Below are 16,370 nucleotides of genomic sequence, written 5' to 3' on the forward strand. Positions count from 1 at the left end.
AAGGAGGTAGAGATGAGTTTTAATAAAGGTGCAAAATCAACAGAACCATCATTCCAAAAACAAATGGAGAAGTACGGGAAAACAGACACGAGGAGCAAAGTAACAATGAGAAACCAGCACAGCTGCACAGGAGGTGTATATATGGGGGGCAGAACAAAGAATAGGTTAATCAGCTGATAGGGAGCAGGTGTGGAAATAAGTAGCTAGAAGGGAGCTAGGGGAAAGGAGACAGGCACTAGAGAGCAACAGTAACAGCAACACTGCTGTTGGGTTTAAATCCAGAGAAATGTGAGTTTAAAAGTTTAAGAGGACGAAATTATCAAACACAGACAGGGATTTGTAACGTCAACCTCTGCACAGGGGAGAAAGACTGCTGGCTCCCAACCAGCACTTTTTCTCACAGATCCCTTCACAGGAAAGCCTTTTATTTACAGTTTACAACATAATAGGGCGGGTCTTAAACAGAAAACCCAATAATGATTATCTGGCAGGATGCAGGTCATAATCATCTGGCTGGATGGAAGTCACACAAACGTGTGACTCTGCCTCATGACCTACTGGATGCAGGTCAAAAAAGTTTATAACCCTTCTGATTGAATCACAGGACAGAAATGTAGCATAATTTTTCTTAAATGTTTCATATGCCCACACAATAATTTTATAATTATCATTCAATAACTCTAACAACTGTCTAAATATAACACAAAAAGGAAAAGAAACTAACGGCAAACAAAGCAGAATGACTTAAATAACTGAAAACACAAAAAGTCTATAGGGGAAGAACCATAATAACAGTAGGTCCCAGTGTGCAATAGCAGAACTTTCAAGTATTACATTTAACAAACTTCATTTGTTCTTTAAACTGTTGTTTGCATTTATATTTACCTCCCTACCTTTAGAAGTTTCTTAAATATGGTGGACAGGTAGATGTGTGCAATTTTAATGTCAGCTCTTCTGTGAAGGCCTCACATGTTGGTAAATTTGGGGAACAAAAAGCATCCTGAAAAAACAAGAAACACAGCAGATCAACACAAGATCCCTGGAACTCATTTAAGTTTGTGGTTCTACTGAGAAACTGTGATCAAGTTTAACTGCTATAAATATGGTTTATAATCGTCATATAGGTGGAAAAGTGTTGGAATCTTGCAGCATAGAGTGAATGGGATAAAACGGATGTTTCCCTCTCAAGGACATTTGACTGCAAACAATTAAAGTTTTCAAACTGCAGGTTTGCCTGTTTGAAATGTTTTGCATTAAAGATGAAAAGAAAATAATCTGAAAGGAATGTTGCTGTTCCTTACAAAATTCAGATATTCAATCAATCTGTTGATGGAAATGGTTCAAAAATAAGTTTCCGGAAACATTTCTGACCTCTGCTGTTGTTAAATTTTTTTGCTTGCATCAAAGCCCAGCTAATGGAAAACAGAAATGAAGTTATTGAATGTTTTTTTTTTTTTTTTTTCAAATAAATCTTTCCTCTCATTCAATAAAGCTGATTGGAGAAAGCTTGAGCTTTACTTTCCTGCTAAATATATTTTATATTACAGAGAATAGAAATAAATTCAAAAAAGATTTTTATTAAATGTTTTTGGTGTAAAATAGACAGAAACCAGTTCAATACTGCCATAAAATGTGTTTTCAGGAGAGGAGCTGAACAGCAGGATCACTAAATCAGTTCGTTCGTGTTATTTTCACCTACATACTTGACTGACCTCACGCCTCTGATTTACAGATTGAGCTCAGACTGAAACCGTCTCTCCCCTGTCTGTATTTCCTTTCCAGGCTGTCTAATACCCAGGGCATCAATATCCAGATTCTCGGCGGTAACACTATCCTAATGATTGCCAATGTCACCGAAGAAGATTATGGGAACTACACCTGCGTGGCCTCAAACCGTCTGGGTGCTCAGAGTGCCAGCGTTTTCCTCTATAGTGAGTCCTGGTCTTTTCTTCCACACAGCAGGTTTTCATCCACATGCACAGATTTAGTCGGAGATTCAGAGAAACAAAGTCTCAAACTTTAAAACCTGTAAAACTGATTGACTTTGAAATATTCATTCCATTAACCTTATTTCCCTCTGAATCATTAAGCATCAGCAGGGAGTTTCCTCACTGCGGATTTTTCGGCTTTACTTTAAGCTTTACTGTTGGACATCTGGAAGCCAGGCAGAGAGGTAAAGCCTTTCTGTGTATTAGTTTTTCTTTTTCCTATTTGGCAACCAGGTCTGCATGAAAGTCAGTCAAGTGTGAAAATGTTCACTTCTGATACAAGTGCGAAGGTTAGAAGTTCAGAAAGATTCAAGTTTTAATCTTACACAGTTAAAAAACTCACTCAAGGGACTCAAAGAGTCCAACGGTTAAATGGTGGACTCTGAATTACTTGGATTCAAATTTTAGTTTATATATGTACAGTGGTATTTACTGATGTGAAGAAAAACTTACTCTATATTAGACTTAGACATATTTTATTTGTCATTTTGTTTACACAAGTGTAAAACAAAAAGAAATTTCATTTGGAACAGCTCTATGTACATTTCCTCTTTTTTAAAAGTGCTGCCTTGAAAAATAGTAGAAATGACTGTACATTTACAGTTCTTATATTATGAAAAAATAATACATCAATTTTTAATGATTGAATATTAAGCTAACTAACTCGTTTAGTCTGTAAAATCATCTCAGATTTTTAGAGTTACCAACCTATATGCTGACTAAAGATGTTAATTCAAATCATGCCTCTGATGTTTATTAGTTAATTACATGCAGAGATGGGAAGTAACGAAGTACAAATACTTCGTTACTGTACTCAAGTAGATTTTTCTGATATTTTTACTTTACTACTTATTTTTATGGCGACTTTTTACTTCTACTCCTTACATTTTTACACAAATATCTGTACTTTCTACTCCTTACATTTTAAAAAATTGGCTCGTTACTTTAGTTTTGAATCATTTCAATGGAGTTACCGTTATTATTTTTCACGTCATCAATACCAAATTCAATCTAATTGGATGGGAATCTACGTTGCATTTGACGCACCACTACAAGATGAATCGACAGATTCGGCGGTATTCATTCGCTGCAAATCATTGCAGCTTGGTGGCGGTGGCGTTAGCATAGTAGCATGGACGACGAGATGATTGAAAATGAACACAACGGAGATCTAGTCCTATTGGCAGACATCCATTTAAAATGTAGGCAACGGCATGAAAAAAGTGGTTTCTACTTTTATACTTTAGGTAAATTTACAAGCCTGTACTTTGTTACTTTTACTTGAGTAAAGAAGTTTAATCAGTTCTTCCACTTTTACCAGAGTATTTTTTACCACAAGTATCTGTACTTTTACTCAAGTATGGAAAGTGAGTACTTTTGCCATCTCTGATTACATGGTAAATAAAGGAGGCAAAATAAGCTGTTTGTCCTGCTAAGTGTCCAGTGATGACCTGTAATGTTGGTGCCTGATTAGGAACAATTATAGATAAATTTGATAAAGGAACTCATGTATATATGTTGTTCAGAGGTGGAAAGAGTACTAAAAAATTGTCATTGAGTAAAAGTATCTTTACTTTGCCTAAATTCTACTCAGAGTAAAAGTAAAATTACCCATCTCAAAATTTACTCAAGTAAAAGTACAAAATTACTTCATTTAAAATGTAATTTGAGTAAAAGTTACTTAGTTACTTTGAGTTATTTAATGCAAAAAAAGGATGAGTCATGAATCGAATTGAGCACAAGGTGTTTTAATCGATCTCAAGGCGTATTTCAGTGGACATCCACACTTGCAAAGATCAGCTGGGCTAAAGAACATACTTCCTCTCAGCACAAGGACAGTCACAACCTGAACCCTAAAGTGCAAACAATTTTCAATCCTACTGTCCTACAGACAACACCATGATAACTAACTTACCGCCACATTTTTTCGTGAATTGGATGTTTATGTTTTAAAAGGTGAAAGCTCCGTTTTGCTGGTCAGGCACATGTTGCACTGCATTATCACATTGTTCCCTTTTGTGCATTTGAAAACAAATAATCCTTCCAAATATGGCCGAGGGTTTTTCTGGCTTTCGTCTCCATGTTTCCTCTTCATGCCTTTCCTCATCCATACTCCCTAAGTTGTGATGAGCAACTGCGATCTTCCGAAGCGCAGCACTGGATTATGAGACAATACAAAGGGTAACTGCAAGGCAGGACCACATTTAATTTTTTCACCATCAGTATTTTTTTTTTTTTTTTTTTACTCAGTAACATGAGGGGGTTTTAAATGTAGCAAAGTAAAACTACTTAGGTTAAAATTTACTCGAGTAAAAGTAAAAATTACATATTTTAAAAACTACTCAGAAAATTACAAATTACTCATAAAAAGTACTCAATTACAGTAACTTGAGTAAATGTACTTCATTACTTTCCACCCCTGATGTTGTTAAAGCTGAACATCTTTTTGCTTCTGTGTGGTTGATTTTAGGTCGATCTGTTGGGTGGGGGGGGAGTTAAAAGTGATTTTGTCTAGCAGTAAACATCTTCTCATCTTATTTTCCCTTTAGATCGTTTTGTTTTCCATCAATACGATGTATGACTCTGGTTTCAGTCAATCTTTGTATCGATTGAAACCAGAAACCATTTTTTCCCAGTTTCTCAGATATAATCATCTACTATTCGGTTCCTCAGTTTGGACTGAAGGAGGCCTGAGTGATAAAATGCGTAAAGCTCTAATAAGTTATTCAGACTGTATTACTACAGTTATAGGGCCAGTACCTATAATGGTTCAGCTGCAGGCCTATACAACAAGATAAAACGTTTTTTTTTAAACAAAACCAAAGGTAACGTTGGAATGGTTTTTTTTATGGTTTGAGGAGCAGCTGGAAGGAAACAGTGCAGGTTAATAGAATAAATTGACAGAATTGCTGCAGGCGTATTTACAAACATGCACACATTTATGCAGCGATACGCAGATCGATGGGCTTTACCGGGATGTGCATCAGCATGAACCACAGGGAAGCTGAAGGTTTCCAATTGCAAGGAGCTACAGATGTCACTCAGTTTTCCAATTTATCTGATCCGAATTTTGCAATAAACCAGCAAAAAAAAGTATTATAACTGTATAATAGATTTTTTATTATATTTAAAAAAATATTCTGACAATTTGAGGCTTTCACATAAATTTCCTTCATTACTTTTAAAGACCACATTTCAAGTTGTAGGTCTTTTTAAAATATGCATTACGGATTCACTGCAAATATTAGATATAAGAAAGTCATTTTTTCTTGACATAATGTCATTTTCCTTGGATTTAAGGAGATAAGTTAGGCAACATGTTTAAGCAATAAGATAATTTATTTATAATATAAGAAAAAACCTTTGAGATCAGCTGTAAATACCAAAGTGCACATCTCATAAGTACAGTTGGATTTAGTTCTAGAATAACGCACAGAGCGCGAGCCGAGGAGCTGAATGTAAGGAAGCAGATAAAAAAGAAAAGCTCCCCGTGTGCTCTGGCCTTTTGGGAAAGATTGCAAACACCAGAGGAGTGCGTCGCTATGTGGGTGGGACTGCCAATAATTATATAGGAAACGCTGCAGCAGGAGTGGCATGTTTGACCACTTAAAGCACCAGATTTGAAATGTGCAACTAGGTTGTAGAGTTAAACAGATACGTGAAATATCTTAGCTTTTCCGACTTAATAATGCCGATCCATATCCTGTCCATTCACAGTAAATTAGTTGGACACCCAGTGAAAAAAAGCCCAGACATTCTGTAGAGAACAAGCAGCGAGACCCTCAATGCAGCCGTGAGAAAACAAAGTAAGGTCCTTGGAGCAAGAAGGTGTAATAGTGTTGCACCGATGCCATTTTTTGGCCCCGATACCGATACCATCTGTTTGAAATTGATGTGTGTGTGTGTATATATGAAGAACTGCATACTACTTGGATGTAAAATAATTACCATCATGGCTTTGTCAAGCTGCTGCCTACCTTTGCAAAGCATGAAAAAGACAAATACAAAGTGAATCCAGTAGAACTTTTTATTGCCTACCTGGAATGGGTGACAATCAAATAAACTTTTGGCTCTCAAAATGGTATCGGTGCCCTATTTGTTGGTACTGTTTATTGGAGTTGTTGTACTGATACTGATATTTTAGTGCAGTATTGGGGCCCTGCACGATATTGGTATTGGTATCGGTACAACACTAATTTTTAGCTCGCTGGTTCAAATCCAGCTCGAAGAAGAGAGAGTTTTAGTGGACTGAGCAAAGACCCTTAACCCCCACACTGCTCCCTGGGTGCCGCATAATGGCAGCCCACTGCTTCCCAAGGGGATGGGTTAAATGCAGAGTTCATTTCCTTGCTCTGAAGAATAACAGCTGAAAAAAAAAGAGAAACTGTCTCCTTTCTTGTGGAGTGACAGCCTGAAGTCATTTACTGTTTTAGATTATAACCACCCATAACATTTACATCTTGGCCAAAAGGTCAAATTTGTGCTGATCTGAGCAGACCACCTTCCTCCAAATGTTTTTGGACTTCTGGCAAATGAAAACATGAGGTTTCTGTCAACATTTGATTCTTCTCTGCACAGGGTTTGGCAAGACTGAGTTATTTTTCTTCCGCCTGAGCAGTGAACCACTGCAGCTCCTCCAACGTTACTATAGATCTCCAGGCTGCTCTTCTTTGCCTGGCTTGTTAATTATTTAGATTGCTCAGACTTTTTAGTCTTGTATCTGTGACACATTATCTCCAGTTTTTTTTTATGGATGAACTGTTCAGCTAACCTCTGACAGCAATCAGGACCAAATCCCCTCTAAGATGTGTGGCAAGAAACTGCCCTACGTTTTAGGTCTTCCCCTAAACCTCTGTGATTTAAACATCAGGCACCTTCGACTTCACAAGTTGTTCAAACTAAACCCCAATGATGTACATGGAGGTTTGTGTTTGCAATGTTCGCTTCAGCATTATGTTTCAGATAAACAACTCATAATAATTACTTGCAGAAAAGAAGCTGCAAATACTATTTAAAAATAATGTTTTCCTGTCTCTTTCTGAAGCTGTAAAACAATCAAAGGTGGTATAAAGGCAGAGTTAAATCATTTCCTGCCTCCCGAAGCCAAACATCTGCTGCTGTGCTGCCTAATGATGTTTGACCATAGCTTAGACATGCCTCAGGTGGTCAACCAACTAATGCCACTGGTTTCATGTGAGTTTGTTAATATAGCCCCTAAAAGCTCAACCTGCAGAAACAGGAAATGTTAGAGGACAGCAAGGAAATGTATATTTATAACATTAAAGAGGAGAAAATAGTAAAACTTTTTCTATGCTGAACTGTTCAGTCTATATTATCAATATAAAAAAAATCTAAAAATGTTATTTAAATCAAGAATTTTATTCACTGTAGTAATGAAACAGCTTGCAAAATTGACATTTGCACAATTATGTCTCTTCTTTTTCTTTCAGCTGTCAAAACTTTTAAGTCCTCTGTGTCACCAGGTTGCAATTTAAAGAGGTGTAATCCTTAAAATCTTATTTCCTATAAAAATATTTTGTGTATAAAGATGGAATTAATTATGCTTTTCCCGTGAAACAGATTCTCAATTGATTAGAGAATAAAGTTTGAATAAACACCAAAGACAATCTATATATTGGATCTAATAATGCAACGCAAACTAGCTTATCTGGGTATAATATCATATAGTTCTGACCACTAGAGGGAGATAAAGGCGCTTCCTTGGAAAGTGCTAAGTCTGGTTAGGAAGGCATATTTGTCCAGTATACCTCCTTAGCACTATCTAAAAACAAAAAGTGAAATTTTGGATTTTAATTTATTGAGATGCTGAGATTAAGCAGTTGGAAAAAAACATGTTGCCTTGACAACAATCATCAGTAATAACAGTGATTAAAGGACAGCGAAGCCATGGTGAGATCTTATCCCTATTGCTCTGACGCACCACAATGTTTGTCCTTACAAATTAACTGGGAGCTTAAGGAAAACATTTCATAAGGTTAGATTTTAACAACTTACTTTAAAACAGAGAAATTAGATGAATGTGAACTTAGTCTATCTGTAGGTGTGGAGGAATCCAGTTCTTTGTAAATAAATGCTATAGTGACTCAACTTTTATGGTAAGAGATCATTAGAGGATCGCAGTAGTGAATGAATAAAGAAATGAATAAATAAATAAATTAAATATATAATAACTTTATTTCAGACAAGCAAGTAAAAAGATTAAAAATTAACATGCAAACATTATGTATAGTTAATTAAATATATATTTAAATGTATAATTTAGTTCTTATGCTTTAAGTTATTGTAAGCAATTTTCTGAAATATCTATTAATTTGTATTAAGAAAAAAACAAAATATTTAAAAAAATATATTTAGGTAACTCATTAAAAGAAAATAAATCCCCTACACACGCACACACACACACACACACACACACACACATGTGGGTCAATTCTTCTGAATATAAACAACATGATTAAAGGATGAGGTTGAAGGATGTTCACTGAATAGACATGTTGGGGGGGCAGCTGGTCGTGCAGGGGTTAAGTGTGCATGACCCATATGACCCTTTGTTCTCAGTGTGGAAGTCCTGGCCTGTTGACCTTTTCTGCCTGTCTCCCCCCTTTCTCCAATCCCATTTTCTGTCTACTATTAGAAAATAACAAAGAAAATGAAGTCCACTATTCCCATAAAAAAAACAAAAGACAATTGATTTGTTGGATCCTGGGTTCAGACGGAATATTTAAAGGGTAGACTGTAGCATTCCCCACATGCCTGTCTTTCAGTATCGGTTTTTCCTCAGTTGGTTTGATATTTAAGCATGTATTGCACTGTATATCAAGCTGTCTTTTTTTTATTAGTTGGAACCTGAAACAAATAAATATAATCACTTTAGAGACGGAGTAACAAATGCTCCATGGATGAAGTCTAATTTATCTTAATTGACTTTAAAAGGCAAACAAAGATTTTTTTTTCTATCAATAGTTTTTTTTTTAAGTCTAATTTTGAATTTCTAAGAACTGAATTGTTGAGTGGAGTTCCTCAATTACACAATGCAGCCACTAGATGTCACCAAACACCCCTTTTTGTCAGTAGTCATTCCTTGAGATCTTCGTGCAGACAAGAACAACTCAGAGAAACAAATTGGAAAAAAAGAGATTGTCTGTGTCCTGCATCATGTCCTTGAGAATAAAATGAATGTGGGCGACTAATGCCTGCTGATATAAAGCAGGCTGAGGACTAAACGTGGTCAAAAATGTTTTACACAAACTTTTTTAGATGCTCAAGCTTTTTTCTCTCAAGTCCTAAAGCCTTCTTGTTGAGTCTTATGAATAGCAGTTCTTTCTAACACATTGGTTACCTTAATCCAATGTGAACAGTAGTCTTGCAGTACTGAAGACAAGACTCTGTCATCACCTATTCTAACTGTCCTCTTTGCTTCTCTTTCAGGACCTGGGACAGGTCGAGACATCAACGGCTCTGCCTGTGCATCTCTATCACTGTGGCTCCTGTTGGCCTCCTTTGCTTGCCTTTTCTTCAAGTGTTAATACCGCCATCCAGCTTTGTCTCTGACCCCGCCCCCCTGGCCAACCTGTCCTCCCTCCTTTCCTGCTTTCAACTCACTGATGTGCTTGTCGCTACCTTATTACCAATGCTGCCGCCTCCCTCCCGCAGACTGTTTGCATCACGGTACAAAAACCTTATGTGCTCTTGAGCACTCTTGAGCACGGCTTTCAGATATTAGAAGAAACAATGGGTTATGAAGGATTTAAATGTTTTACCAACATATAACAGTGGAACGAAGGACAGAATAAGCAAACAGTGCTCTTACAAAGATTTGTGTTGTTGTTTTTGATCTGTATGCACTTTTTTTGTGTCTGTAAAATCTTGTTTTGGGGTCTTTTTTTTTTTTTATGGGAAAATAAGCGGAAGCATCCCTGAAACTGGAGTACCAACAATCAGCTCTATGGAGTACATCGTACTTCCTTTGATTTCTTGTATTAATCTGTGGTTCAACCAGTGCATTTATTAAAGATGTTTAAAAAATTGCCAAATATACACGGAAATTAGAAACTAATGGGCTAAACGAAAGGGAAATTTGCTGTATCTTGTTATTTTTTTTAGATGAAATAAGAGCTTTGTGTTGAATGTGTTCAACCATTACATGATGCTACTCGGCTGGAACACAAATACAGGGCCTTAGCAAAGACGGCTCCCCGTTCAGTCGGGCTGTCACAATCAATCTTAGAAAAGAGGATGCAGAGATTGGATCCTTCCGAGCTAAACTCATCCGTTACGCCCTCATCCAGTGGCTTTTGCTACTACTCGCCTTTATTAAAAAAGAAAACCATAAACACACACATACAAAAAAATAAAATAAACCCATGTAGGTTATAATTATGCGTACTGTACATAGTTAAAATTTTGTATTTCTCTTAGACGAGTTCTGCCACTGTAACACCAGGATTTCAGAGAACATTGTTGCAGTGTGTGCTTTAGATGACGTGTTTCAGGATCATTCTGCTGTACAGTGGAAATCTGATGAAAAAAAATAGATTAGTATGACACCAATGAATGACTTACCTTTAAGTTTTTTCTGTGTTTTGCTATGAAATTATACAGAAACATTCATAACCATATACGACGTTGAGGCTATTTCTTTTTGTCTTGATCATATTCTACATTTATAGGGCATACTTTAACCAAATTACCTTGTTTTAAAAAAGTTACTGACCACATTTATTGGCACCCTTTGATGAAGATGTGTTAACAACCTGAAAATTAATAAACCGGTATTGCAGAAACATCATCTCTATACGGTGGCCCTGAAGTGCAAACTGCAACTACAAATCTAAAATCGCAACTACATAAAGCAAAGCGCAACTACATAAAGCAAAGCGCAACTACATTAAGGAAAACACAATTACATTAACCTACCGGAAAAGGTAGGTACCAGTGGGAAACATGAGACATCGCTGATTGGACGACGGCGCCGTTTGACCCTTGAACCGGAAGTCATTCTGACTACTGTGGCTTTTGAAAACATGGATATTGTCGGCGCCCCAAACATAGCTGCCGTTATCCAGGAATATTTTGAAGCGGGATCAAGGGGTCAAAACGGCGCCGTCGTCCAATCAGCGATGTCTCATGTTTCCCACTGGTACCTACCTTTTCCGGTAGGTTAATGTAATTGTGTTTTCCTTAATGTAGTTGCGCTTTGCTTAATGTAGTTGCGATTTCCTTAATGTAGTTGCGCTTTTAGATTTGTAGTTGCAGTTTGCACTTCAGGGCCACCGTATCTCTAACAATTAAAAACGAATCATAATTGAGTATATTTATTCAGTGTGGAAATAATATTTTATTATAAATCACTTGTTAACTTGACGGCGCACTTGTTGGTGCATCTTCGTAGAGCCCTTGTTTGCAGTGGGTTAGTTTAATCAGAGAGACGGCACTATGGAAGTTAACTTGTGTCCCCAAGCATCACACATTCTCCACCATACTTAACACTGAGCAAGAGGTGCATTTTTCTAATCCTTTGTTCAAACCTAAATTTTCCAGGATCTAATTGAACAGAAAGCTGGGAGCTATAAGTCTAGCAGAGTTCAGCAAAAATTTAAGAATCTTACTTTGTGATTTTTAGAACATCAACAACCTGTTGAAAGTAGATAACTTATGCCTGTTACAGAAACATGTCAGCGTTGGACATTTTTCACAGCATACACTAGGGGGAAAAAATTTTTATTGTTGCTAAGTAAAGGCTATATACTAAGAGGTTTGTGTTCTTTATCCATGGGAAAAGTTTACCCACACACAGCTGACTGGCAGTGTGCAGCAAAAAGTAGGGGAGGGGGAGAACTGCTTCGTCAGACTTTCAAAAACTTCAACCGCGTTTTCTGGGCTCTCATAACAAAAATGTTACCGTTAGAAGTGTAATTTTTACACCTTCGAAGTACTGTAAAACCAAAAAACTACAATTTAGACATTTCTTGAAATTTTGATTAAAACTGATATTAAAATATACATCTTAGAAAGATCTTTTGGTGTTTATAGGAACCGTTTGGACTGCCAATAAGTGCACCATTCATTTGAAGTTATTATTGTACCGTACTGATTAAATTTACTCAGCGTCTGGATTTTTCTAAATATACAAGAGATTAAATTGTCCTTGAATAAAATATGGATTTGTTTTTAAGGCTTTCTACACATCTTTAGTGGTGGTGCTGTCATTCTATGAAAAGAGGCGTTTGATATTACTGAATAGGGCAGCATCATATTCAGTTGTTTCAATAGAAGCCAACTGGACGGGAAAATTAGGAGGAAAATTAATGCATTAAAATCCGAATGTTTTGTGCCGTCGTTTTTTTGTTGCTCCTATCCTTGAGATTACCTTTTTTTTTTAAAGAATGCAGTATTATGGTTTGCTTGCAGAGTTTGTTCACATGCCTGGAATTAAGCGGAACGGTAAAGGATACTGAACTGAACTCCTCTCAATAGTCGACAAGGCTACTGAGCTGAAGGCCATGTTTTGAAAAGTAACACATGTAACTGAAACAAATCACCAAGGCCTTCGCCGAAGCTATCATTGGATTCATTTCTGCAGGAACAAATGAGTAGATCAATTCAACGAGTCTTTTCTTAAATCATAGAATGCTCTCTCAGAGTGCAGTTCAGGGACGCAGCTGATGCACAGTGAACCTGATGCACCATTAGCTGCCTTTTTTCCATTTATTCTGACCTGCTGTGAAGCTTATAGACTGTGGATTCCTTTGCTCTGCTCAGAACTTCACATTCTGAGTTATCATAAAGCTAACATTAAACTAATGTCCTTTTATGGCCATTTATCTAAAGATTGGGGAAGCGTTTCCATGGTGATTGCCTCTGCAGTGCAGCTGTCTGTCGTAGTGATGTTGAACCTAAAACCTGGGGAATTCTTACTTGAACTACTGTTTTTGGTCACACCAAATCCAATATCACATTTCTGACTCTATGGAAGGAAGAGAACTCCACTTTTAATTTCACTCTCTTATACATTGTTTTCAATTATTTTTTTTTACAACCCGGGTTTGTTATCTTGCAGCACATACTTAATGCACAGCATCATTCCCTTTTCTAATTGCAAGGAGGAAGGAGTCACTCTGACATGTCAGTTTGCTGGTTTTCCATTCCTCTTGCTGTTTCACTCCCTACCTCCCTTTAAAAAATATAAAACTGACCTAAAGAAGATGATCAGAAGTAGAAATTTGTATTCCTATTTTTTACGTCCATGTTTCTGCCATCATGTAAATTCATTAGACCGTGATTCTTTTGAGAATTTCTAGCCCTCATTTCAGCATTGGATAGCATAATCTCTGCTTAAAAGCAAAACATTTAAGGAAACACTGATTAATGCATATTAGGTTTATCCATAGACTACATTTGTACCATTCAGGATATTATGGGCAAAAGCTCAGCAGTTTGGGAGTCCAAGCAGATCCATGCAGGTTAAAACCTTGAGCTTTTTCCACTTTTTTTAATACTGCAGCCACAAAATTCAATTTATTTTGTTGGGATTTTCAAGTAGGGATTCATTTATGTGTGAAAGGGAAAAGAAAGTGCATTTTTGCAGTTCCTTCAGAGTAACTTTTGGTCTTATGGCTCCCTATCTGATTAAAGCTTTCTCTGTCCAGAGTGTCTGTTTAGCTAGACAGCCACATCTTAGTATGCTTGCAGTTGTGCCTTCATTTTCTTTTTGGATGGTAGTTTTAATAGCACTTAAAAAATGCCTGAATCCTGAGATATACTGCTTTGTTGAACAGCTGTACTCATACTAAGATAAAATGACATACAGTAGACTATTGTTAGCAATAATAGATGATTAGAAGTCTTAAAAGCCATAACTGTTCCTTTTTCTTTCCACTTCACAGATGTTCTCTGATTTGTGTTGGTGTAGAACACACAATCCCAGAAAATGATGTTGAAGTTTGTAGTTGTAACCTAACATCATAAAAGAAATGTTATTGGATATGGTTAACCTGCTGTAAATACTCAGATTACACACGTAAAAGCCATGAAGCTCTGTCTTATAAACCAGAGCGCAAACCCTGCGGACAGATATCTGCTAAAAGCTAGAGGCACAGATTTTAGTTCTTAACATCGCTTCACTGAAGTAAGCTGTCTCTCATAAATGGTCGTTTTAATGACGAATGACCCTGATTGACGTTATAAACCAGATATATAAAGAGTTCATCAGGCAGTTAAGTGATGGTTACCGTGGTAACCCTCTGTTCTTTAATTTTAAGGTCTTTCTTTGCTTTTTTTCCCCTTTTTTTGTATATAAAATTATGTTTCTACATTAGAATGATGTGAAGTCACCACCTCCTTAAAAATCTCATCCAAGCAGCTCCACCTTTTAAAAATGTAAACAGTTTGTATCTCCCCTCCCTCGTTCATGGGAAATTCACTTTCAGTCGTGGACTCTGATGTGGAAATGCTTTTGGGGGATTTTTTTTCTTTGTTTTTGCTTTATTTTAATATTGCATAAGGTATTTCCAGTCCATTTATATTAAAAAAATATGTATTAAAGGTAAATTGTATGAGAAAATGTTAACAAAATAAAGTTGTTTGAAGTCAGTGTTCTGTATTTGAATGTGACTTGAAATGTTGGGGCTCTTTTTTCCTCTTTGTTTTGGAAACTCGGACTAAACACAGCTTCCCAACGGGACTGATGTGTTAACCATCATGTAACATGCAAATAAAATAATCTATGTATTGTTACCATCTTTCTGGAGGACATTTTTGAACATACATCTTCTAAGAAATCCAACTAAAGTCTGTTGAAGCTGGTGAATCAGGTATGTAAATACACCACACTAATGTAGATACTGTGCATTTTGCTGCAATGGAAGACCTGCAGTAACTTCCTACACCTCTAGGTGTCGTAGCAGACCATCATTTAAAGAAATAGAGCTTTAACTGATACAGATAAATAAGAGGCTGTACTGTGAAGAACTTTGGTTCAAATCCTAGTAGGTATTGTTCTTTATGAGCTGATTTTCTTTCCCCGTTCATTTAGGTTTCTTTCCATCATAGGTTTGTTTATTTATTTTGAACAAGCCTAAAAACCATAATCTGGAGCAGGCAGTCTTTTTTCCAGAAACTGCATGAAAACAATACCATAAATGTATTTTGATCATATTTAAAGCATATATTAGAAAAGGAGTGAGTTGAAGTTTATACTTATTTTGTCCAACCCATTTTTTTGGTTCAGCATCAGTCACGACATAATTTTACAAAAACTGACATGCAGAACAATATATCTTATACAAATAAACGTTGGTGTAATGGCTCTCATAATTTAATATAATCATTCCTTTTTTTTATTTTTTTTTTAACCATTTCATATTCAAAAATTATTTTAACTCTACTGAAAAAGTATTTCCCAAATTTAATTCCACCTTATCAAACACAAATTATTTTCTTGTTGCTCTCACAGCTACAGACTTAAGATTCCATTTACATCGCAAATTATGTATTCCTTTCACTAGAATGAATTTTTGTATATTCTTTTTATATTTAAGCTTTGAATACTAATTGTAACATTTAAAAGTATATATATACATAATTTATGGAGGGATTTTTTTTAATCTAAAAGGTCTCTCAATCTACTGAGGTAGGCATTTCTGAATAGGTTAATAGGAAACACTTCTCTGCCCATAGTTATTGAAATTTTAACTATTTTTTTATCTCCTCTATCTCTATGTTGGTCCTCTGATGGACAAATCGGCAGAAGGTGAGCACTGGATATGTGAAATGGACCCATTTGTCTATGAGCAGGAAAAAACAAGTATAGACAATGAACTGTATCAAAAGTTGAACAGAGGCTATCTCTGTACTTCTGTATTGGCTCCTGTTTGGCTGTGACGCCATCTTGGAGAGAAACATCAGCTGTGCTGCTTCCATCAACACCCTTGTTTATAGATGTTGGAGATCAGCCTGTTTTCCAGTGTGGTCCTGTTTCTCTGACTGTGGCTGGGTGGATGTGCTCTCTTCATCCTCTGGCATGGGAGCTGCCTTGGAGCTCGTCTGCCTGGCTGTGTGTTTCCTGGATGGGACCGCTTTTGCAGCAGATGGCCGCTCACACTGAGCCTGGTTCTGCTGGAGGTTTCTTCCTGTTAAAAGGGAGTTTTTCCTCTCCACTGTCGCTACAAACATGATTTGTGTGAGGGATTGCATTCAAGTCAATGCAATCACCTGGTCTTCCTTAGATAGAAAAGTTTGAATCAATTTGACTGTATGATCTGGTTGAACTGTAAAGTGCCTTGAGATGACATGTGTTGTGAATTTGGCGCTATATAAATAAACTGAATTGAATTGAATTGTTGCAGCATTGCCTTCTGAGTC

General features: G+C 36.6%; 1 protein-coding gene across 3 annotated transcripts in view; it reads left to right on the forward strand.

The window, feature by feature from the left end:
- Positions 1–10,369, forward strand: part of LOC119775395 (limbic system associated membrane protein) — a 747,266-nt gene extending 736,897 nt beyond the window's left edge. For all 3 annotated transcript variants that reach the window (XM_038273363.1, XM_038273365.1, XM_038273362.1), the window contains 2 exons: positions 1,783–1,931; positions 9,438–10,369. In XM_038273363.1, the coding sequence (XP_038129291.1) occupies positions 1,783–1,931; positions 9,438–9,535 (247 nt within the window). In that variant the 3' untranslated portion in view covers positions 9,536–10,369. The remainder of the gene's footprint in view (positions 1–1,782; positions 1,932–9,437) is intronic.
- Positions 10,370–16,370: the final 6,001 nt, after the last annotated feature.

Source organism: Cyprinodon tularosa, unplaced genomic scaffold, assembly GCF_016077235.1.
Source record: "Cyprinodon tularosa strain WSP-4 unplaced genomic scaffold, ASM1607723v1 ctg87, whole genome shotgun sequence".
NCBI classification, from domain to species: domain Eukaryota; kingdom Metazoa; phylum Chordata; class Actinopteri; order Cyprinodontiformes; family Cyprinodontidae; genus Cyprinodon; species Cyprinodon tularosa.